Here is a 24,512-nt window from a genome sequence, read left to right on the forward strand (position 1 = left end):
GCCTCCTAAGGTGAAACCGGTGGGCCCCTGATTTTATTCAGCCACTCTCCATTTTCACCTCTGCTACTATGAGTCCACCTAAATCTCCTTATACCATTACAAGAAAAGAAACAAAACATAAAAAGTATGGTTCTGAACCTCTAGTTAGGCAAAGAACATAAACATAGTTTCATAAGCAAAACATGAAAAAGATTGTACTGAATCTGGAATGCAAGATTTATTCTGAAGAGGCCCATAACAGAAGTGGACCGTACTATTTTTTGCCATATTTTAAAGCACAAAAATCTCTGCGGGAAATGCAGCGAATGACCTTTAGACAAAGAAAGAGAATATCACTCCTCAAAAAATACTCCACTGCTACGAGTCCCTGGTGATAACCAAACACCATGACAACAGCAGACAAAGACTAATGAGATGACAAGGGCACCAACACTACACAGAGGTGGCAGAAGGCAAGAAGTGTCTTCTTAAACTAATCTCACTATCTCCTTTTACCATTATAAAGGTGCGTAAGTATGGCTTCCAGGAAAAGAAAGAAAACTGGGTACAAGTGGAAAGATTCTTGCTTCCTCTGCTGGGTACTGAACAAAAACTATAAAAGAAAACTCATCTCACTTTATCTCTTCGAGAAGACACACCTCATACACCTTCAGAACTCAAGTCATTTCCCTTTGCTAACTTTTGACCCAGAGAACTACAGCAGGAAAGAAGAGGTCTTGTGGAAATATATATTAAACGGCTGAAGTTTGATTGACTGATGGCTTGGGAAGAAGAAAAATATGACTGGAACCCCAATGCCTTCTCCCTAATGCAGAAATACTGTGGGTGCACACACCATCTACTGAGAGTGGTCAAGGGCGTGGGGGCACAACAGCACAAAAGCACAGGCTGCTTAGATGAGGCATTTGGTCAAGAGCTTGTCCCACTGTCAACCATCTGACCAGATGATCCGTTCTGTCACTTCAGCAACCAACCCTAATGGACAAACCATAGACGAGGAATATAGTACACAGGCTCTACCTTAATATTTTGCTTCTAAAAAATGGGTTTCACTTATAGGCCATGTGCTAAGAAGAAGTAAGTTAAGTTTCTCTGTGCTGCCCAAAGCAGTTCTTTCTCATCACGATGACAACATGAATAAGAATGGAAGACACTGAGGAGTGTTTTCGGAAGTTAACAGAGGCGGTGTGGATTTTCAGAAAGAGGAAGATTTTAGTCAGAGACTTCAGAATCTTGCTCTGCCACTTACTAGCTGGAAGAGATGAGTGCCCCAAGTCCTGTCCACGTTACTCAGCAGTATTTACTTACCGTGTGCCCTTGAATAAGTAACTTAAAACTCTGAGCTTCCATCTCTTTATCTGAATACTGAGGTGCTGCCCCCTAACTCACACAGTTGTCTATGAAAATTAAAGTGCCTGGCCTATAGTATGCCCTCAGTTTTACTGTTAGTTGCTTCTGTTTTCTCACTCTCTCTCCTCCTAACATTGTTTTCAACCAAACGACTCCATTTTCTGTTTCTTCAAACTCCAGCAACAGAGGGAAATAATTTGGAGATTCTGGAGTGGCTCTTGCTGTGGTAACCAGTGTTACTGCCACAGTACAACATACCCTTACCAAGTAGGCTTCACAGACCTCTGATCCCCTCCCAGTTTTCTCTGTGGTTTAGATTTAGGCTTCTACATGTTACATGCTCATTATTAAAGCTCCTTACTCAGTCAACAAATATCCACAAGGGTGAGAGAGAACATGTCAGCAGTGTCATTAGGCTATTATGAAAAGGTGATATAAATTAAACAGAAACAAAGGATCCATCTGCTTTGATTCTTGTAGAGCTGGGCTCTGAGTCACTAGATGGAAAGTCTAGACTAGCGCTGTCCCCAACAGAATATTCTGCAATGAGGGAAATATTCTATACCTGCCATTATCCAGTATGTGGTGCCACAACCACATGTGGCCATCGAGCACTTGGAATGTGGCTAGTGTGATGAGAAACTGAATTTTAAGTTCTACCTAATTTCAATTAATTTAATATTCAAATAGCCACATGTGGTTAGTGGCTGCCGTATTAAGACAGTGCAGATAAATACAACATTTCCGAGTCCAGTCCACATTAATCAGATATTAATATTTATTTACCTTGTCCCCGTTCAATGGACACTGGTCCACTTCCTGGCATTCCAACCTGGGCTTGCATTCCTCCTAGAAGATAAAGGGAAGGAAAGAAAAACACAAATTAGGACAGTGTAGAAAAAAATTAGGACAGTGGCTGAGTTAACAAATTCCCTTCTTCTGCCTCCCAGGCAGAAAACTACAAAGAAAGATCATAACTATCACTAAACAATGCAGTTATACAGAAGATAAAGTTTGTTAGTAAACTCTACGCTTCAGTGACAGAAAAGTGAGTTAAATGAGAATACTTAGTCTCACTGGTCACTAAAACCTTGGCAGAATTTCTGTGATATAGGAGAATGATGGCACTTGCCCACAAAACTCCTCTCAGAGGAGGCAATACTGTTCACAGGGTATTTTGTAAATTTGTGGGTTTTAGTTATGAAAAGATTTATGGGGCATGGCTGGCATTTAATGAGAAGCCAACAGGGATACCAGATGCCTTGCAATGTCTGAGATAGTCCTTCAAAATCCAGAATTATCTTGTCTTGCAAAATTTTCAAATGTCTTGGTGAATGTTAACACAAAGGAAAATCTGTTTACAGTCATCTGAACTTAGAACCTAAGTCTGCCGTATTTGTAAACAAAAAAGCTCTTTGCCCTATTTACAGCTGTACACATGTATATACTGAATTTTCCAGAAATACAATTACTGAGTCAATTCCAGGTACTGCATTTTGTTTTAAGAATTTTACGAAAAGTTTTCACCATTTGAGAAAATCACAACACTAATGTCAACAGTCCCTCTGGTATTTGAGTTGCCAAAACATCATACCTGTATTTGTCTGCATCTGTAGCTTTTACACCAATGAGATAGGTGCAAGCATCTGACTGCTACCTTTTGGTTTCTTGTGTAGTTGTGCCTGAACACATGCATATCAAAAATATTCTTTACTATAGGTTACTTTCCTTTTAACTTCTTTATATTATAGTTAGGGCATTATATTTTTTGGGGGAACTCATGTTCAGTAGGTTATATCTGTGCATTTCATTTCAGGATGTAAAAAGTCACTACAAAATAAAAAGAGGCCACAGGATCTAATAGGGTTGAGAACCACTGCTCTACCCTAACCAGTTGGGATTGGAGGACTGCTATACAAAGAATAATTATGTACCACAAGTCCTTGTCTCGTCCTTTCTACACAGCAATAATTCTCTTTTCTTCAAAGGAAATATATATGCTGTAAGTAGGGAGAAAAGACAAGATGAACTGTTTGCTGTTCATTAATACTTAACTAAAAGATCAAGTACACATCACATTCTTTTTTTAAGATTTTATTTATTTCAGAGAGAGTGAGCGTGCACGAACGGTGGGGAGGGGCAGAGGGAGAGAGAGAGAGGCAGACTCCCTGCTGAGCAGGGAGCCCCATGCAGGGCTCGTGGGGCTCAATCCCAGGACCCTGAAATCATGACCTGAGCTGAAGGCACACGCTAAACCAACTGAGCCACCCAGGCGCCCCCACATCATATTCTCTTATTTCATTTAACATGCCAGGCACCAAAGAGCCATGGATTAAGAACCCGTGCTAGCCCCACCCCTACTACTAAGTAACTGATTTTGAACAAGTGATTTGATAAAGTTAACATTTGCCCATGCTTACTCATCTGTAAAGTGAATGAGTTGGTCTAAACCAGTGGTTCTCAAAATGTGCTGCTCAGACCAGAAGTGTCAGTACCACCAAAGAATTGTTAGAACTGCAAATTCCAGGGCCCTACCTCGGACTTGCTGAATTAGAAAGTCTGGTGGTGGGGACCAGCATCTGCGCTTTAATAAGCTAATCAGGTGATTCTACTGTACATTAGAGTTTGAGAACCACAGGTCTACATAATTTGAAAGGTCTCTTCTAACCACAAACCACTCTCTGATTTATTCAGACCATTCACTAAAACAATACAAAGATTTAGGATCTGAGGAAAGCAGTGGCAGAAGGATTTAAGGGCATAATTTCTCATATTATACACTATCACATGATGGCACTTTTATTTGTATGGGGCTAGCTTCCCGGAAGTGGAATTGGTGGGTCAAAGTGTACCTGAATTTTAAATGTGAGACTACTTTCTTAAAAGGCTGAAACACTTCACATTTCCACTGGCAATTTATGATCCCACTTTCCCCACCAATAATGTCATCTCTCTTTGAGACTTTGGTTAGTCTGATGGGTTTAAGTAAAGTGATATATTGTAATTTAATTTGCAATCCCATGACTACAAATGCATTTGTTTTTGATGCCATTTGGATTTGCTCTTCTATTAAGTGCCTACTCATTTTCTTGCTGCCTTTTCTACTAGGTTGTTTCCCCTTCTCACCAACTGTCAATGGAGCTTTGTACAGGGTATTTCAAAAATCTGAGTGATATTTTAATAACTTCAGAAATAAAAATGCTACAAACTCACAAAAAATACCACTTGAAAATTCAGTAATTTAAGTTCCTTTCCCATTTACTTTCAACTTCTGTATTTATTGATTTCCTCTTTTTGGTCTGTTTCTTTAAAAAAATTATTTTCCTAATTCTTTAAAACTAGTACTTAGGGATCCTTTATTCTTTAATAACACAGGCATTTGAAGATATTCATTTTAAGTACTGCCTTCACTATTTCCCATAATTTTTTGTATAAGGCACACTACTTTTTGTTGTCTTTTGGGTAATTTATAAATCTTTTTATTTTCTCTTTAATTCAAGGATTACTTAGTGTATGTTCCTTATTTTTCCAAGTAAAGGTTATTTTCAGTAACTTATCACTGTAAATTTTATTACAATAAAATTACTTCTAATTTTATTGGCTTATAATAAGAGAATGTGGCCTGTAAAATCTCTACTTTTTAAACTTGTTTTTATTTTATGGTCAAGTACGTGTTCTTTTTTTTTACTGTTCCATGGTCATTTGGGGGCAAAAGTGTATTCTTCAGTCAAAAGACATAAATCTCCCATAATAAATCGTGCTTATTGGTTCCACTACTTTATTCCTCAATATCTTTACTTATTTGTCTATTAGTTACAAAGGTACTCAAAGTGTGGTCCACAGACAACGCTGATCCACACACTGTATGTTAACAATTCAGGACAAGTTAAGTACAGAAATGGAGAGCAGACACTTAGAAATTTTTACAGCAATTTGACACTCCTGTCACATTCAAGTGCATGATCAGGGCACTTCTGTCACTGAACAGGATACAGACGACTTTGGGTGTTTTTCAACTCATGTTATGAGTTGCCCATATCATGGGTTGCATACTTGTCATGTGTAGTAGGGCCACCTTTCAACTCATGATATTTTAAGGTAAGTTAGGCATCCATAACTCAAAAATGTATAAAATACAGAATCCGTCTCTTTCATTGAAAGATATTTACCCTATAGATAAATGAAAATCATGAGTTTGCTTAAATTTCTTTTAAAAGCCCTTCCTCTAGGGGTGCCTGGATGGCTCAGTTGTCAAGCGTCTGCCGTCAGCTCACATCATGATCCCAGGGTCCTAGGATCGAGCCCCGCATCGGGCTCCCTGCTTGGCGGGAAGCCTGCTTCTCCCTCTCCCACCCCCCCTGCTTGTGTTCCTGCTCTCACTATCTCTCTCTCTGTCAACTAAATAAAATCTTAAAAAAATAAAATAAAATAAAATAAAATCCTTTCCTCTATTCCTTGTCAACTTGCTCTGTAGACCAGTTTCTCTACAAAACAGAACAATTTAGATTCAATTATGCTCTATGAGTAGTGTTGTAGTCAATCTAACCCAGATTAGATAAATTAACAAGAGGCAAATATGTTGCATAAAAAACTTTAAATATGGATATATATCATGTGTTCATATAGCAGTTTCATAATAGGGAACCACTATTTCACTCATAACTTTTTTAGTTATGATTGCTGAATGATAAAAAGCTACAGCATAATAGCAATACTCAGTAATAATTTCTATATACACACTTTCAATCAAAATATACAGTTTTAAAAATTCTTTTTTCCTTTTGTTGTTTGGTCTGATTATATTTAGTGAAATGCAATTTCATATCTGTTAAATATAATAACAAATGTGACTCTGTATTTTGTGTCTGATTTTTTTTTTTTTTTAATGTGCCTTTTAACCTAATCTAAGTCTCTGGCTTTTAGTGGGAAAATTCAGTCCATTCACATTTAGAATAACGACTGTATGAGATTTTATTCCTTCCTCCTTACTCTATGTTTATTATTACTTCACAATGTTGTTTTCTTTTCCCTCTATTTGCTGGCTTTGTTGGCTAGTTTCCATTCATTCCATTTCCCCCTCATTAATTTGGAAGTTTTACCATACTTTTCCATTTTGCGGTCCTTTTCCCTGCTCTCTGTATATAAGAGATCAACTATTTCCTCCACCTAGGATATATGCTTCCTAGCTGTGTATTAATTTTATATAAAGATCTCATTACCACATAATAATTTGGTGACATTATAACATTTGCTACAACAAAATTTCAGCAAAATACCAAAATGGTGAAGACTGTAAATGAAACATACCTCCAGGAGCTAAGGAACCAGGACCAGGTCCTGTTACAGCTGCTGGTATCTGCCCTGGAGCTGGAACTCCAGCCTGCATAGAAGCTTGCATCAGAGGAGGTGCACCATTGACATGCATTCCACCCTAACCAAAAGAAAAAACAGAGTATGTATATGCCTCTGGACAATACACATGATGAGCCTGGTTATATAGAACACAATTAAGATGGACCATATTCTAAAAGCAGAGACTGACAAGTCTGATCTGTGTTGTGAGGCCACATGTGGCACCTATGGTTGACTTCAAGTTTTTTACCTCTCCCAATCTGAATGGTAAAAAATGGTAGATTACTGTTCTTTCTGTTTATGTTTACCTTATTTTGAGGTCGAACACTTTTCTTATGAAAAATTCCAGATATATAAATAGCACAGAAAATAAAATAAATATACAGTTTAGGAAATAAATATATTACATATATTTGAAATCTGCCTTATGGTCTTCCCCAATTGCATCCCGTGTCCCCTTAAGACAACCACTTAAGAATTTTTACAGACGTTTTGAAATTGTATGTAAATCATTATGTACTAAACATATCTGCAACTCATTCAACATGTTTTCGGGATATGTGCAAACACACACATCCCATATTTTGGGAAGGCTTCCACAGTCACTTATTTTCACTTTTCTAACTTTTGAGTTATCTGTGTTAATACCATGTATCCTAGTTCATCTTTACTACTACATGGAATTAGGTTTTTGAAAGTCATTCATGGTGACCTGTGTAATTTATTTAACTGTTATAGAGTATTTCACTGAATAAATATACATTTTCCCCATTCTTCCACTGATTTACATATAGGATGGTTCAATGTTTCACTATTATAATGTGGCAATAAACATTCTTGAACATGACTAAGAACTCTTAATCAGCTTGTTGTCCGTCATTTGTGTGGCAAATAGTTTTTCCCAATTTGTCATTTGTCTTTGGGGTTTATTTCTTTTTCTCTATACAGAAATTTTTCGGTTTTCAAATGTACTGATTTCTTATGGCTTCAGTTTTATGTCATTCTTGGCAAGCAAGCTTTACTTTTTACCACTGGTAAAGAGATAGTATGAGTGCCAACCTCATACAATTAGAGTCTAAGTACTAAATGAGATAATGGATATAGAATAACAAAGTGCCAACCATAGTACCACACATGCACATAAATATCAAATTAGCCTATATAAAAGGACACACAGGAAGGATCTCTCTGTTTCACAAACTTGGCACACACGCCATGTACTCTGCAAACTGAAAATTGCTTTTATGTCCGGGAATTGAAATTATCGTCTTCAGCTCCTGACTGTTCTCTCAGTATCATCTTCCTAATGTGAAAATGGCATTCAAAACACGTAAAAGAAACATTAGTAGATAAAGCCCTACCAAAGACTGAGCCTGAGGGGCCTGAGGATTCTGCTGGTTCATTGACACAGTGGATCCTGAGCCAGGCCCAGCACTGTGGACTGGCTGAGGGTTGCCTGCAATCAGTGTTGGAATATTTGTCTGGCGATGCAGAATTTTCTAAAAAACGAAAAGACAAATCTGTGAGCTGTCTGTTTAACAAAGCAATCAGACAGTTCCTACCCCACTCAAGGTTTCCCATGGCGTTTCCGTAAAAGAATAAGCACTCACCAGGGCAATCTCTGGATCCACAATTCTCATCACTACCTGTGCTTGTAGCAAAGCATAAGCCAGCTGAGGGTTCTGAAGCAACATGTTCCGTGCTTCCTGGGGACTATTCTGGACACAGAGCTGAGAAGATAAATAGATTCATCATCAGGTTCAATACTTAGTACTTAGAAATTAACAGCGATTTAGAGCCATTCCCATCTGAGAAATATAATATTCAAGAAGCTTTTTAAGCTATCATCGGTTTTGGCATAGCACACAAAATTTTGGTCATGTCAGGCAAGAGAAGGAAGAGGCATTTCAAATACCATAATACCACCATTTAGGAGAAAAGCCACATTTGAATATCTACATCTGATATCTATGGGCCACAAAAAGCCAGATTGCATAGTTGTGTCTGTGTACCAAAAATGGAAAGCTCTTTGTACGAAATGTAAAATATGCTGTGCACATATGGCATATCGAAGGTGCAAGAAGTGGTAGTCAACAGGCACACCTTATATTTGAGCTCAGGGAATTATCTCCATTCACTTGATCAATTAACTCCTCGAAAATTTGATGTGATTTGATTTGTTCTTAACCTAATGCCTCCTCCCACCTTCATTTGTTTCATCAGCTCAAACATCTGCTCTGGTGGAAGACTGGCAACTGCTTTGCTAATGGACTCAGGGGCATCCTCAGGACTGATGGTCTCTCCATAAGGTGACTCAATGACAGGGGCACCAGTGCCAAGGCCTGATCGGGAAGAAAGTACAAAAAGTTAAGGAGGCAAAATTATGAGCTAAATCATTGCAAGTATTTACTTTCCAGGGCTGCTTCCTTTCCAGGACCCGTTGTAACTTTAAATTCTCTGGAACTGAGAAGTAAGTGATTTGCAAGTCTCTTATTTCTGCAGAGGAAAGTGATAAGAGTGTATTTTCTGCTCTCAGAAGAAAGCTAGGACTAGGATCACATAGGTGGACAATGTTAACCTGAATTAGGGATGAGGCATATCGATTTCCTCTGACAAGTCATTTCAGAAGCGAAACAACAGATAAAGATGCTAATTTTTAAAAGCAAAAGAATAGAAAAAGATGCTAATTTCAAAATGGAATTCCTGATCTGTTGCCTCGTGAAAGAAGCCAGAATGCCTTAGTAATCCCACCAATTACAGATCTGACAAACCGTTACAGCAGTGGTAAACTAATGACATAGGTAGTGCAACTAATGGCTTGGTGAGCCTGAATTCATCTTCAACTGTCAACCAACTCCTTCGCAACTGAAGGACTTCTAAAGTCAACTTTACCTTGTTTCTCAAAGATATACACTTCCCTAATGCAGGCACCTAAAGTGGGTCAAGAAGCTACGAGGCTGACCATTTCAGCGGGTGCTAAAACATATCACAAATGGAAAAATCTTCATTGTTACATCTTTACTAATTCACGTTGCATACAAATCAGGTTCATACTCACTCTTGAGCTCTTCTTTGTTCTTTTCACTGGCAGCATTGTCCACTCGGAGTGCTCTTCCGCTGAACTCACGCCCATTCAGGTTTCGCATGGCACTAAGTGCTGTCTCCTGGTCTTGGTATTCACAGAAGCCATAACCCTTTGGCTTTCCTGTCTCCCTATCATATACCAACCTGGAAGAGCAGAACCAAGTATCAGGCACAAATGTTACACACATATAGTGTTCCTGCTAACATGGCCATGTTCTAATGTGGTCCACTGTAAGACAAATAACGTTATCACTGACTGCTTCACTGAAATATTTTTTAAACATTTTTAAATGAAAAAAAGTATCTTTTAGTAAAAATAAATGTGAATTTTACGGTATGTGAATTATACCTGAATGAAGCTGTTACAAACAGAAGGATGCACGTGAAAGTCACCAGTAAAAACCTCGCTATTATTACTAAGGGCCAAATTTGTGATCTTAAAGAAAACCCCAAGTAGTCAAAGGAGAATCTCACCTGAAACTAACAACAGGTCCAACCTCAGAAAAGATGTCCTTTAATTGCTCTTCGGTAGCCTCATATGGAATGTTCCCCACTATGAAAGAAAATAGACAACATATTAAAACTCTTGAGTTTGTAACCTATTTCCCTTGTGAGAAAATAAACAGAATCAGAACTTATATCATTGAAAATGTAACAACTACCTCAAAATAGTGTTCCTACAATTCCAGTTCCATGGTATTTCAGACATTTCAATCTTGTCTGCTGACTTTAATTACAAAACAAATAAACCACTAAGACTAAATATAAAAGGTGTAGGCACTTCTAAATATCAGTTCTCAGACTTATATGACAAGTGTTATGATTTTCCTTAACTTTGGTGAAAATAAATACTTTGGCACTGGTATTTACCTGAAGATCTGCAAGTCTTACCGATAACTACTAAAAATATCAATGTATTTGGTATTTTAAAAATTGGCACATTATGTCCGTATTTCCACACATACACACACACTCAAGAATAACCATGAATGTAGTGGAGGATGTTTAAAAATTATTCTAATCTGTTTTGTTATGTCCTTTCCAAAAGGTGCTTTAAAATCACCACACATACCTAAAAGAAACTTATTTCATCTGAAAAGATTACTCAGAATAGACCTGATCCTCTTTAAAATTTCTTCGACGAGATCTTAATCATTCGTTCATTCATTCATTTACAATCCACTTTAAGACTCCAGGTGGCCGCTACCAGTATCGAACTAAAATGTTACGGTAAAAAGCAGAGAATCAAAGTCCTTATGAGAGGGCGGGAAGTGGACATACGGTTCTGTACACTCAGCATATAATCTGTATTCTGGGATAGGGAGTGAGAAGTAGTACGGGACAGTTGCCATGCGCCCTCGATTCCAGACAATAATTGAAGCTCATAAAAGGAGAAACGCATAGAAGCTGAACGCTAGTTTAACTTCCTCAGCCACATCATGGAAAGGCTTTGAGACCTCAGGGGAAGGGAGCATCACTTTGCCCGCGAGTCCACTAGATTGGCCGCCCCAAAGGATAGGCAGGTAGAGCTGCAAGCCCGACCCATCACCAGCTCCTGCAACAATTCAAGAGGTGCAGGGGGCATTCCTTGCTGCTCCCTGTCTCTTTCTGTCCCTCCCCGATGCTTGGCTCCACGAATTCGTCTCACCGAACACCGAACGCAGAGAACGATCCACCGCAGGGTCTCTCACAGTCAAACCCGCCATCGCTCTCTTCCGGCAGCTTCCGGTGCGCCAGAGCACACTTCCGTACGGCGCGTGAGCTCTGCGCTAAACACGCTTCTGCACGGCGCGTAAGCCGGAAGCATCTGGGCGGGGCGTACGCATGGCCCCTCCCCTGCCGTCATTACGTTAGCAGCCGTCACACGCTCGGTCGCCAAGAGCTAACCCCTCCGGGCTGGGCTGCGGCCGGAAGAGAACTCCGTTCCGACCTAGGGTAGTGCGGCGACAGACTAACTTGCAGGATTTTAGTCTGTAGGATTCCTTATTATTCCATTTTTTCTTAGACCAACACGAGGAATCGTCGATCACAATAAAGATGGCGGCAGCCGCTTTACCATGGTAACAGGGAAGTCATTCGCTAACAACCTTGGCTCTTTCATTTTAGTTCCGCCCTGTTGGGGAAGGGAAGTGCGTGGTCCCGCCCCAGCAGCGTGCCTGTTTGTAAAAGCTGGAGTGTACCAAGCAATATGAGAGAGAGTCGCGGCAGTCTAGGGAATGAGAGAATGCGGAGCGCTCAAATTCAAGTCGTCACCATAGCCGAGGAGATGGGGAGGTAAAGGGAGAACAGACCCGTGTCTGCTCTTGTGTAGCCCCTGGGCTCCATGCGTTTGGTGGTGAGGGAGCGAGCTGGCGGAGGGCGTCGCTACGGGGTTCTCAGAAAAGATCATTGACTGCTGGTACTTAGCGGCTAAAGCATGATTTGAACTCAGATTGCTTTGGCTCGGAGACTGAATGTTTAACTGCTGTAGCTATTGCCTCCCAGTATAACAGGGAATATGAGTGACTCAACATATTTTATTACATTTTTGGAAAAGGACTTAGAGCATCTGACTTGGTGATCCTAGGTCGGTGGGCTTATAACAACGAACCACCCAAGAATAGGTCAAGGCATCTATAACCAGGGGCTTGTTGTGCTGTCATCAGTCATTTGTAGGGAATGGATTGTTGGTTCTCTTCATTAACCAACCCTACTCTACTGGTTATAAAAGAGGAGGTGTGTGCAGGGGATGTTTCCTAAGCTTTTGTATATTTGGGTTTCATTTATAGGCCCCGTGCTAGTGACTCCTGCCTCAGTGCCTGTCCCTCAGAGTCGTTTTCCTTCACTGCAGCACTCTTGGAGTGATACGTATCTTTAGCCTATAGGTTATAACAAAATGAAGACAGAAGATAGGGCGTCTGATGCTGTTGTTGTAGGTGTTATGACTGAACCTCAGTTCACATAACAACATAGGTGCAGTATGAAGAGGTGGGGGGAAAACTAGGAAAGATGCATTTCTACACAACTGGGACTATATTTAGAATAAGTGTTATTTGGGGGAATTGCACAGAAGAGAAAGGGTATGTTGTGGAGAATCAAAGAATTTGGGAAACCACAGTCAAGATTTGTGGGGCACTGGCAGAAAGTTTTGTGGAAAAGTCCCGAGTTCTTATTTAGTCTGGTTGATGATACTAAGAATCTTGGATAAGGTATAAATGAAGCAAGCAAAGACATTCAGGATTGTGAGAGCACAGAGGCTTGGCCGTAGAAGGTCAAACTTCCAAGGCTGTGGTAAGTACTACTTCATGTTTGATCTACATTTTAAGTTCCTCAAAGAGCCATGGAATAAAAGCCCTCATTGGTCTCCAGGGACTATCTGCAAAGGCAGCAACCCCTGTATATACATCATTGCATGAAGAAGATTCCAGATGGCACTGTAGCATTATCCATGTTTGGAGAAATTCTCAATGAGCAGCACCTGTAATAGCTAAGGAAACTTGGGGCTCTCAGAGAGCACATGAATGCTGACACTGATCCTGGTCAGTATCTGGATGTAGGTTCCAATTGGCTTGCTTTCCAGAAAGAAACATCATTCCTAAGTTTTGCACTACTGCATTATCACACCTGTTCAGCAATATTTATACTTTGAGTATTTGAGGGTTCAGCTCTGAGGCTACAATATAGAGAATTGTGCAGTCCATCAAAACTGGTTATTCTGGTCTTCTCATTTTAGCATTTTCATTTCTTTCTTTTTTTTTTTTAAAGATTTTATTTATTTGAGAGGGAACAGGGGCAGAGGAAGAGGGACAAGCAGACTCCCCTCTGATCAGGGAGACTGATGTTGGGCCCGATCCCAGGACTCTGGGATCATGACCTGAGCCAAAGGCAGACAACCAACTGAGCCACCCAGGTGCCCCTCATTTTTTATTTCTTACCTGACTACTTTTATTCTCAGTTCATGCTCAATGAATACATTTCCTGTATTTGTTTCCTAGAATCCAGAAGGTTCCCGATTGTTCACCTGCTCAAGGGCTGCCTTATGAGATACATTGCTTGGTAGCAGGCCAGGGAGTTAGTTGGTCAGCTGAATTGGAGGAAGATTTTCCTTGTTCTTGGCAATGGCATGGTGACCTCTTGCTACTGAATGAGGACTGCTTCCAAACCAAGCATTGGGGAAAACTGGGTGAGAGGAGGAAGTCTCTGAGTTTTTTCTCGAGACTCCAATCAGGCTTGTCTAAAACTTATGTGTTTTGGGGGGCTTGTTCTGTTTCAGAACCAGAACTCTGGGAGACTGTTGCAGTGACACGTGGAATCCAGGGTTTAGCAAAACGAAGGTGGATATCACTGTACCACACTTACACTCCAACAGTGTGCTGCTGGGTGAACATGGCTGGACAGAACATGTGGATAATGGTATCAGGTTGGGGTTAACAGGGTGATAATGATTAAAAAGAGCTAGTATTTGTGAAGGGCTGTATAGATTACAAAGCTTTTCTATATAGATCTTCAGTCTCACAACATTTGGGAGATTGTTTTAGTGTGCTCTCTATTATAGTAAAGTATACATAACAAGATATACCATTTTTTTTTTTTAAAGATTTTATTTATTTATTTGAGAGAGAGAGAGAGAGAATGAGAGATAGCACGAGAGGGAAGAGGGTCAGAGGGAGAAGCAGACTCCCCACTGAGCGGGGAGCCCGATGCGGGACTCGATCCCGGGACTCCAGGATCATGACCTGAGCCGAAGGCAGTCGCTTAACCAACTGAGCCACCCAGGCGCCCAACAAGATATACCATTTTAACCATTTTTAAGTGTATAGTTCAGTGGCTTTAAGTATATTCACATTGTGCAACCATCATCACTATCCATCTCCAGAACTTCTTTATTTTCCCAAACAGGAACTCCGTGTCCATTAAACATTAATCCCCCATTATTCCCTCCCACCAGCTCCTGGCAACCACGATGTTACTCTCTGTGTCTATGAATTTGACTACTTTAGGTACCTCAGATAAGTGGAATCTTAACACTCTATTTTTACTTTTGTGACTGGTTTGTTTTGCTTAGCATAGTGCCTTCAAGTTTCATCTATGTTGTAGCGTGTGTTAGAATTTCCTTCCTTTGTAAGGCTGAATAATAATTCCATTGTATGTACACATGAAAATTTGGTTAGCCACTCGTCTGTTAATGGACACTTGGGTTGCTTCCACCTTTTGGCTATTGTGAATAATGTTGCTATGAACCTGGGAGTACAGATACCTGTTTGAGTTCCTGCTTTGAATTCTTTTGCATAAAGTGTTCTTTACGCAAAATTCTTTTCCAGAAGTGTAATTGCTAGATCATGTGGTAATTCTATGTATAATTTTTCGAGGAATCGCCATACCTTTTCCACAGTGGCTGCATCATTTTACATTCCCATCAGCAGTGCACGGGGTTCCCATTTCATCCTTACCAACATTTGTTATTTCCTTTTTTATTTTTGGAATAATAGGCCCCCTAATGGGTGTGAAGTGGTATTCTATTGTGTTTGTTTAAATATTTTATTTATTTATTTGAGAGAGCAAGAGAGCACCAGCGGGGGAGGGGGACAGAGGGAGAGGGAGAAGCAGACTCCCTGCTGAACAGGGAGCCTGATGTTGGGCTTGATCCCAGGACCCTGATATCATGATCTGAGCCAAAGGCAGATGCCCAACCGAGCCACCGAGGCACCCCTCCATTGTGGTTTTGATTGGCATTTCACTACTATATTGGAAAACGTACTGTTCTCCTCTCCTGGGTGCCTCCTTTACTTTCACGCAGAACACTTTACTTTTGACATTTCTGGGCACCAAATATGTGGAGATTTTTTTCCCACAACAAACAGTTCTCTGCAACACCAGCTGGGTGTCCTATAATTTAACTAAATTCTGACACCTGGAGATAGTGTCAGATCCTACAGGTTAAGGGTTCAATCCTCAAGACTGCCCCTACCCCACTTCAGATGCCAATTGTAAGTTTAGGTTGTCACCTGTGCTTCTCACTGATTGGCTATAACCTTGGGTTCATTCAGTTAATTTGCTACAGCAGCTCACAGACCTCAGGAAAACAGTTACTAACATTTACCAGTTTATTAAAGGATATGATAAAAGATACAGGTGAATAGCCAAATGAAGAGATATGTAAGGTGAGCTCTGGGAAGGTCCTGAGTGCAGGAGCTTCTGTCCTTTTGGAGTTGGGATGTGTCACCTGACTGGTACCTGGATGTGTTAACCTACCTGGAAGCTCTGTGAATCCCCTACCTATTTTTGGGATTTTTATGGAGGCTTTATCACTTAGGCAAGATCAGTCATTAACTCCATTTCCAGCCTCACTTCCCTCTCTGGAGCATGAAGGGTGGGGCTGAAAAATTCCAACATCTAATTATGGCTTAGTTATTTGGTGACCAGCCCCCATCTAGGAACCCACCCAGAGTTGCCTCATTAGGGCAAAAGATACTCCTAATGCTGTTATCACTTAGGAAATAACAAGGTATTTAGGAGCCCTGTATCAGGTACAGGGTTAAAGACCAAATATTAGAATAAGAGACGCTCCTTGTGCTCTTATCACTTAGACGTTATAAGGGTTTTAGGAGTTCTAAATGGGGAACCAGGTGCAGAGACCCATATATGTATTTTCTGTTATCTCATACCTAGTGACGAGTGAGGTTGAACATGTTTCCATGTGCTGTTGGCCTCTTGTATATCTTTTCTGGAGAAATGTCTATTTAAGTCCTTTTCAGTTTTTTAATGGGATTGTTTTTGTTGTAGGAGTCTTTTTTTTATCCTGGATACTAATCCCTCGTCAGATGCATAATTTGCAAATATTTTTCCCATTCTGTGGGTAGTCTTTTCTCTGTTGACAGTGTCCTTTGATGCACAAAAGATTTTAATTTTGATGGATTCCAACTTATCTAATTTTTATTTGTTCCCTGTACATTTGGTGTTATAGCCAAGAAATCTTTGTCAAATCCAGTGTCATGAAACTTTTCTCCTATGTTTTCTAATAAGAGTTTCATAGGCTTAGCTCTTACATTTAGGTCTTTGATAATTTGAGATAATTTTTTTGAAAAGATTTTATTAATTTAAGAGAGAGCGTGAGTGCACAAGCAGGGGGAGGGGCAGAGGGAGAGGGAGAAGCCGACACCCTGCTGAGCAGGGAGCCTGACATGGGGCTCAATCCCCGGGTCCTGGGATCATGACCTGAGCCAAAGTCAGTTGCTTAACTGACTGAGCCACCCAGGCACCGCAAGATAATTTTTGTATATGGTTTAGGCAAGGTTCCAACTTTATCCTTTTGCATGTGGATATCCAGTTGTCCCAGCACCATTTGTTGGAAAGACTGCTTTTTCCCCCTCCAGTGAATGGTCTTGGCACCCTTATTGAAAATCATTTGAGGGCGTCTGGGTGGCTCAGTTGGTTAAGCGACTGCCTTCAGCTCAGGTCATGATCCTGGAGTCCTGGGATCGAGTCCCACATTGGGCTCCCTGCTTAGCAGGGAGTCTGCTTCTCCCTCTGACCCTCCCCCGTCTTGTGCTCGCTCTCTCTCTCAAATAAATAAATAAAATCTTTAAAAAAATCATTTGAACATAACTGTGAGGGTTTCTTTCTGGGCTATTTCATTGATCTGCATTCATTTACAGTTGATCCTTGAACAGTATCCCAACCCCTGTAGAGTCGAAAATCTGCATACAACTTTTGACTCCTGCATAACTTAACTACAAATAGCCTGCTGTTGACTGGAAGCCTTACTGAGAATATAAACAATTGATCAGCACATATTTTGTATTTATGTATTCTATTCTCATATTTAGGTAAGCTAAAGAAGAGAAAATGTTATTAAGAAAATTATAAGGAAGAGAAAATACATTTACAGTACTGTATTCATAAAACAAAATCTGGGGGCTCCTGGGTGGCTCAGTCAGTTAAGCGTCTGCCTTCAGCTCAGGTCATGATCTCAGGTCCTGGGATCGAGCCCCACATTGAGCTTCTGCTTGGCGAGCAGCCTTCTTCCTCTTCTCGCTCTGTCTGCCGCTCCCCCAGTTTGTTCTCTCTCTCTCCTCTCTCTCTCTCTCTCTCTCTCTCTCTCTCTGTCAAATAAATAAATAAATAATCTTGAAAAAGAATAAACACAATCTCTATGTAGGTGGCCCTGCACAGTTCAAACCCATGTTGTTGAAGGATCAACTCTATTTTTCTCTGATCTTTATTTTTTCCTTCTTTCTACTAACTTTGGACTTTTTTTGGTTCTGTTAGGTGTAGGGTTAGACTGTTGGAGATTTTTCATATTGAGGTAGTCCTGTATTACTGTAAACTTCCCTCTTAAAACTGCTCGGTCTGTGTACCAAAGATTTTGAACCGTTGTGTTTCCATTTTCATTTGTCTCCGTGTATGTTTGATTTCCTCCTTGATTTTGTAGTTGACCCATTGGTTGTTTAGTAGCATGTTTAGCCTCCACATGTTTGTGTTTTTCCCTTTTTTTTTGGTAATTGTTTTCTAGTTTCATACCATTGTGGTCTGAAAAGATACTTGATATGATTTCAGTCTTCATAAATTTATTGAGACTTGTTTTGTTGCCTAACATGTGATTTATGCTGGGGAATGTTCCATGTGCACTTGAATGTGTATTTTGCTCTTTTTGGATGGAATGTATGTATCTGTTAAGTCCAGCTGGTCTAGAGTGTTGTTCAAAGCCATGGTTTCCTTATTGATTTTCTCTCTGGGTGATCCATTCATGTATGTGGGCTGTTCCCTTCTCTTATTGAATTACTGTTAATGCTTCCCTTTAGGTCTGTTAATACTTGCTTTATATGTTTAGGTGCCCCTCTGTTGGGTACATATATGTTTATAATTATTATATCCTGTTGTTGAATTGATCCCTTTATCATGTAATGCTCTTTTTTGTCTCTTGTTATGGTCTTTGAAGTCTGTTTTGTCTTATATCAGTATTGCTACCCTAGCCTTTTTTTTTTTTTTGCCTCCGTTTATGTGGAATATCTTTTTCTATTCCTTCACTTTCAGTTTGTATGTATCTAGGTTTGAAGTGAGTCTCTTGTAGGCAGCGTATAGATGGGTTTGGGTTTTTTTATCCATTAATTCACCCTGTGTCTTTGATTGGAGCATTTAAGACCATTAACATTCAAAGTAATTATTGACAGGTGTGTACTTATCGCCATTTTTGTTAATTGTTCTCTGGTTGTGTTTATAGTTCTTTTTTCCTTTCATCTTCTCTTGTTCTGTTCACTTGTGATTTGTTGACTTTCTTTAGTGTTTTGCTTGAATTCCTTTCTCTTTACTTTTTGTGTATCTATTATATGTTTTTTGTTTATGGTTATTATGAGGTTCATATATAACATCCTATGTATATAGCAATCTATCTTAAGTTGATGGCCACAAGTTCAAACACATTCTAAAGACACTACATTTTTACTTCGCCCACTCCATATTGTATGTATTTGATGTCATATTTTACATCTTTTTATTTTGTGCATCCCTTAGCTAACTTTTGTAGATACAATTGTTTTTACTGCTTTTGTCTTTTAACCTTCATATGAGCTTTATAAGTGTTTGATTTACTACCTTTACTTGGTTTGCTTTTACCAGTGAATTTTTTTTCCTTTTATAATTTTCTTCCAGTTATGGCTTTCTCTCTTCCACTTCAAAACTTCCCTTTGACACTTCTTATAAGGCAGTTTTAGTGGTGATGTACTTTTATCTTTTGTTTCTGGGAAACTATCTCTCCTTCAATTCTGAATGATAACCTTGTGGGTTGAGTATTCTTGGTGGCAGCTATTTTCCTTTCAATGCTTTAAATATAACATGCCGCTCCTTTCTGGCCTACAGATTTTCTACTAATAAATCAGCTCATAGTGTTATGGGATTTTCTTTGTACATAACTATTTGCTTTTCTCTTGTTTTTAAAAGAGTCCCTTTATTTATTTATTTGAGAGAGAGAGAGGAAAGGGAAAGAGAGAAGGAGAGGGAGAATCCCGAGCAGACTCTATGCTGAGCACAGAGCCGACACGGGGCTCAATCTCACAACCCTGAGATCATGACCTGAGCTGACCGAGATCAAGAGGTGGATACCCAACCGACTGAGTCACCCAGGTGCCCCTAAGGAGTCTCCTCTTATTTTTAATTTTTTGACATTTTAATTATTATGTGTCTTGATGTGGACCTCCTTGGGTTCATCTTGTTTGGGGCTCTCTGAGCTTGCTGGACCTGGATGTCTTTTTCCTTCCCCAGGTTAGGGAAATTTTAGCTATTACTTTTTCAGATAAGTTTTCTGCCCCCTTCTCTCTGTCTTCTCCTTCTGGGACCTCTCTAATGTGAATGTTAGTATGCTTCATATTGTCTCAGAGGTCCCTTAACCTATCCTCATTTTTTAAAAAATCTTTTTCCTGGGGCGCCTGGGTGGCTCAGTTGGTTGGGCGACTGCCTTCGGCTCAGGTCATGATCCTGGAGTCTCGGGATCGAGTCCCGCATCAGGCTCCCTGCTCAGCGGGGAGTCTCCTTCTTCCTCTGACCTTCCCCACTCTCGTGCTCTCTCTCTCTCTCATTCTCTCTGATAAACAAAATCTTTTAAAAAAATAAAAATAAAAAATCTTTTTCCTTTTTGCTCTTCAGCTTGCATGCTTTCCGCTACCCTGTCTTCCAGATTGCTTGATTGTTTTTCTATATTTTTTAATCTGCTCGTGATTCTCTCTAGCATATTTTTTCTTTTCTTTAAAGATTTTATTTATTTATTTGACAGAGAGAGAGATAGCGAGAGCAGGAACACAAACGGGGAGTGGGAGAGGGAGAAGCAGGCCCCCGGCTGAGCAGGGAGCCTGATGCGGGGCTCGATCCCAGGACCCTGGGGTCATGACCGGAGCTGAAGGCAGATGCTTAATGACTGAGCCACCCAGGCGACCCTCTCTAGCATATTTTTCACTTCAGTTATTTTATCCTTCAGCTCTAACTGGTTCTTTTTCATATTTTCTGTCTCTTTGTTGCTGTTTTCACTTAGTTCATCCACTCTTCTCTCAAGTCTGGTGAATATCTTTATGACCATTACTCTGAAGTCCTTATCAAATAGATTGCTGATCTCCATTTCATTTAGTTCTTTTTTGAAGTTTTGTGTTATTCTTTTGTTGAGAACATATTCTTCTGTCTCCTCATTTTGTCTGAGTCTCTGTGTTTATTTCTTTGAATTAGGTAGGTCAGCTATGTTTTCTGGTCCTGAAATTAGTGGCCTTATGAAGAAGGCATTTTATGGTGCCCAGTAGTGCAGGCTCCCTGGTCAACAGAACCAGCCACTGTGGGAGTGTCCCTTCTGTGGGTTCATATGTCCTCCTGTTGTGTCTGGTACACTCTGAGGGCGTGGCTGGCCCTCAGCCCTGTTGTCAGCAATGACTGGTGTGACTGCCGTGAGCATGCTGGTGGTGCTGGTAGGTGGAATTAGTTCCCGTTGTAGCTGGCTGAGAGGCTGGGCTATAGATGCTGGTGGCTTGCTCTTGGGTGCAACCGTCCCTTGGTACAGCTGGCTGAGTGGGCTGGCCACAGTGGCTGTGGGTATGCTGGTGGATGGGGCAGGAATCCTACCCTCCTCCCCAGGGCACAAGTCACTTTGTAGGGGTGCCTGTCCCAGGCTGGGCTGCCTGCCAGGCGTGGTGATGCAGTAGTTGCTTTGGAGGGGCTCCTGCCAGGGTGGGCTGGCAGGCAAAGACTGAGGCAGGGCAAGCAGTGCTGGCAAAGTGGATGGAGAGCATCAGAACTGGTGTCCACCAGCGCTGGGCCAGCTAGACTGAAGGAGGGCAAGAAAAATGGTGCTGCCCAGCAGCACTCCCGTCCCTGGGGAAAGTTCCAGGAGATCCCTGTGTCTCCAGCACATACCTAAAATTAGTAAATCTCCTTCATGTATAACACAGGTGTTTTTCAAACTGCTGCTTCCGTGCTGAGTCTCAGACCGAGTGTAGAGGGTGCAGAGCGAAGTCTCAGTTTCCTAAAGCCCCGTGGTTCTCCTGGAGTCAAGCCCTGCTGATTTTCAAATCTTCCAGTTTTGAGTCCTGCTGATTTTCAAAGACAGACATAATGGAGGCTCTTCCTTTTGGTGTAGTTCCCCAGGGCTGGGGGTGCCCAGTCTGGGTCATGATCCCTCACTCCTAAAAGGAGAGGACCTCCATGCCTGTGATATACTTTCTGCTTGTGGGTCACCATGCCAGGCATTTGATTCCTGGCTATGTCTCTGCCCCTTCTACTCTTCTCAATATGGCCTTTTTTTTTTTTTTTTTTTTGGTAATGTCATTGGCTTTGGGAGGATCTGTTCTTCTTCCAGTGTTCAGGTAATTTTCAGAGTGCGTTGCACTACATGAAGTCATTGCCTTAGTGTGTCTTGGAGGAGGTGAGCGCAGGATCCTCCTACTCTGTCATCTTCCCTGTCTCCTCTAGTTGTTGTTGTTGTTTTTTTAAATGTCAGTGTGGGTCGGGGATGGAAGGCCTGGACAGAGCTTCCTAGTCTGCTAACTTGCAGATGTCCCCTAAAACAGAGTATCTATTTTATAAACAGGGATATCAAAGCTCAGATAGTGACTTGTACAAGGTTACACAGTTAATAAGGATAAAGGCTGGGATTTGACTGTATTTCTTTCTCCAGGTTTTGTGATTTTTTAAAAACTAAACTTTGTATTTTAGAATAATTTTAGATTTACCAGAAAGGTACAAAGATAGTACAGAGACTTCCCATATCCACCCACCCTCTGCCCTACACAGTTGTCCCTTTTATCAACATGTTAGTGTGCTCTATTTGTTACAATTAATGAACCAATATCGATATATTATTGTTAACTAAAGTCTATACTTTATTCAGATTTTCTTACTTTTAACCTATTTTTTTTTTCTATTCTAGGACCCAGTCTAGGATACCACATTACATTGTTGTCATGTCTCCTTTGGCTTCTGTTGACTGTGGCAGTTTCGCAGAATTTCTTTGTTTTGATGACCTTGACGGTATTGAGGAGTACCGCTCAGGTATTTTGTAGACTCTGCCTCAGTTGGAATTTGTCTGATGGCTTTTCTCATGATTAGACTGGGTTATGGGTGTTTGGGAGGAAGACCATTTTTATCATGTCATGTCAAGGCCTTGATCAGCTGACCAAGGTAGTGTTTGCCAGGTTTCTGCTCTGTAAACTTATTTTTTCCACTTTATATACCACAGTTAAGAAGGGTTGGGGAAAATTAAGTTCTACTTCCTGGAGGGTGAGAAACTACATAAATTATTTACCATTCTTCTGTAGGAAGAATTATTTATTTTGTTTCTCAGATTGTTTCAGCTTTGGGGTGCCTGGGTGGCTCAGTCGGTTAAGCGTCTGCCTTCGGCTCAGGTCATGATCCCAGGGTCCTGGGATCGAGCCCCGCGTCAGAGAGCCTGCTTCTCCCTCTCCTCCCCACTCATGCTCTTTCTTTCTGTCTCTGTTACTATCTCTGTCTCTCTCTGTCAAATAAAATAAATAAAATCTTAAAAAAAAAAGACTGACAAACTTAAAGATTATTTCAGCTTTGTCCACTGGAAGCTCTTTCATGTTGGTGCCCGTGACCCTTTGGCATGCCCCCACTCTTGTGTTTTTTGTGCACTTTCCTTACTTTCTTACACTACAGGATGCCTATTTTGTATATTCCCTGCCTTAGCCGTTGGAGAATCAGTCATCCAAAGAGCTGTGGTTCCTTTTAGTAAATCAAGATGTCTTCCAGAATATGAAAGGTCTAATAGATTGTAGTAGCCAATAGAAACTCATTTGGAAGGGTATGTATATGTAGGAGGTGGTTAACAAGACCAAAGAAGAAGAGAAAGCCAGAAGGGTCATAATCTAGTTTTCTGCTGAATGATAGTTTACGATTGGAGGTAATAGCATAAACTAAGAGTCAGAAACCTTAGGTTTAAATGCCAACTCTGACACTTTTTAGTTGTGTGTCTTTGAACCTCAATTTCCTCATCTGTAATATGGGTATAATTACTTCATGAGGTTGTTGGGATGAGGATTAACTAATAGCACATGCTCTGCTGTGCCTGGCATGCAGTAAGTATTCATATGTTCGCTATCATCACTAGTCTCGTTTCTGTACTCATCTGAACTAGCTACTATAATATCACGAACAACTATGAACCCTCACCATTTTTGTTTGATGCCTCCATTACTCAGCTTCCCTTGTATTTCTTTCCCTAGGAATCTTTTTGATGTGACCCAGTGTGTTCCTTTGAGATCATCGCCAAGATGCTGCAAGTGGCATCACTGCCGCGTACTGGAGAAGCATGTGAGCGTCTGTATGCAGATGACAGTTCTAGGGACCTTTGGCTTTAAGTAGCTATCTCTTCCCCAGACCCATATTCAGGTTCAATCTACTCATCAATCTTTTTCTTCAAGACCATAAAAAAATCAGTGCTGGGTATTAAGGAGGGCATGTACTGCATGGAGCACTGGGTGTTATACGAAAACAATGGATCGTGGATCACCACATCAAAAAAAATAAAATAATTTGCAAGAAGCAAAAATAAAAAAAATCGTGTTGTTCAAATATGAAATATTAAAGTGAACTGAACATCAAATCTCTTTTTTTATAGAATTTATTTGAGAGAGAGAGAGTGCATGTGAGCAAGAGCGGGGGAGGGGGCGCAGAGGGAGAGAGAGAAGCAGACTCCTCGCTGAGCAGGGAGCCCGACATGGGGCTTGATCCCAGGACGCCGGGACTGTGACCTGAGC

At 40.6% G+C, this 24,512-nt stretch overlaps 2 protein-coding genes across 20 annotated transcripts in view; one reads left to right on the forward strand and one right to left on the reverse strand.

The window, feature by feature from the left end:
• Nucleotides 1–11,568, reverse strand: part of CSTF2 (cleavage stimulation factor subunit 2) — a 24,314-nt gene extending 12,746 nt beyond the window's left edge. For 3 of the 6 annotated variants that reach the window (XM_027608592.2, XM_027608594.2, XM_027608593.1), the window contains exons 1-9: nucleotides 11,435–11,568; nucleotides 10,261–10,339; nucleotides 9,761–9,930; nucleotides 8,908–9,044; nucleotides 8,313–8,432; nucleotides 8,064–8,201; nucleotides 6,658–6,781; nucleotides 3,285–3,350; nucleotides 2,137–2,199 (exon numbers count right to left, since the gene is read on the reverse strand). In XM_027608592.2, the coding sequence (XP_027464393.1) occupies nucleotides 2,137–2,199; nucleotides 3,285–3,350; nucleotides 6,658–6,781; nucleotides 8,064–8,201; nucleotides 8,313–8,432; nucleotides 8,908–9,044; nucleotides 9,761–9,930; nucleotides 10,261–10,339; nucleotides 11,435–11,492 (955 nt within the window). In that variant the 5' untranslated portion in view covers nucleotides 11,493–11,568. Of the gene's footprint in view, nucleotides 1–2,136; nucleotides 2,200–3,284; nucleotides 3,351–6,657; nucleotides 6,782–8,063; nucleotides 8,202–8,312; nucleotides 8,433–8,907; nucleotides 9,045–9,760; nucleotides 9,931–10,260; nucleotides 10,340–11,434 lie in introns of those variants that run through there. The other 3 variants (XM_027608595.2, XM_027608596.2, XM_027608597.2) reach the window with 2 other exon arrangements.
• Nucleotides 11,569–11,656: 88 nt separating this feature from the next.
• On the forward strand, nucleotides 11,657–24,303 carry LOC113931550 (tRNA wybutosine-synthesizing protein 2 homolog). Of its 14 annotated transcripts, none has more exons than XR_003522741.1 (6): nucleotides 11,857–12,060; nucleotides 12,975–13,056; nucleotides 13,761–13,948; nucleotides 14,039–14,178; nucleotides 22,664–22,785; nucleotides 23,979–24,303. XR_003522741.1 is itself a non-coding variant. In XM_027609653.1 (6 exons), exons 2-6 carry the CDS (start codon nucleotides 12,981–12,983, stop codon nucleotides 23,988–23,990), a joined length of 402 nt encoding a protein of 133 aa, XP_027465454.1. In that variant the 5' UTR covers nucleotides 11,857–12,060; nucleotides 12,975–12,980; the 3' UTR covers nucleotides 23,991–24,303. The 14 variants fall into 14 exon arrangements, 7 of the variants coding, with proteins under 7 accessions (XP_027465454.1, XP_027465450.1, XP_027465451.1 ...); XR_004819859.1 differs by lacking the exon at nucleotides 13,761–13,948 and adding an exon at nucleotides 14,714–14,765 and having other exon boundaries at nucleotides 14,039–14,099; XM_027609653.1 differs by lacking the exon at nucleotides 13,761–13,948 and adding an exon at nucleotides 14,714–14,765.
• The last annotated feature ends 209 nt before the right edge of the window (nucleotides 24,304–24,512 follow it).

This window comes from Zalophus californianus, chromosome X (genome assembly GCF_009762305.2).
Source record: "Zalophus californianus isolate mZalCal1 chromosome X, mZalCal1.pri.v2, whole genome shotgun sequence".
NCBI lineage: Eukaryota > Metazoa > Chordata > Mammalia > Carnivora > Otariidae > Zalophus > Zalophus californianus.

Bases quoted from the DNA above. Each gene is read 5' to 3' on its own strand.
- LOC113931550 (XM_027609649.1), top strand. From the start codon at position 11,975: ATGAGAGAGAGTCGCGGCAGTCTAGGGAATGAGAGAATGCGGAGCGCT. The intron at 12,061-13,760 runs GTAAAGGGAGAA...TTTGTTTCCTAG, and splicing joins ATAGCCGAGGAGATGGGGAG to AATCCAGAAGGTTCCCGATT. The intron at 13,949-14,038 runs GTGAGAGGAGGA...GTTCTGTTTCAG, and splicing joins CAAGCATTGGGGAAAACTGG to AACCAGAACTCTGGGAGACT.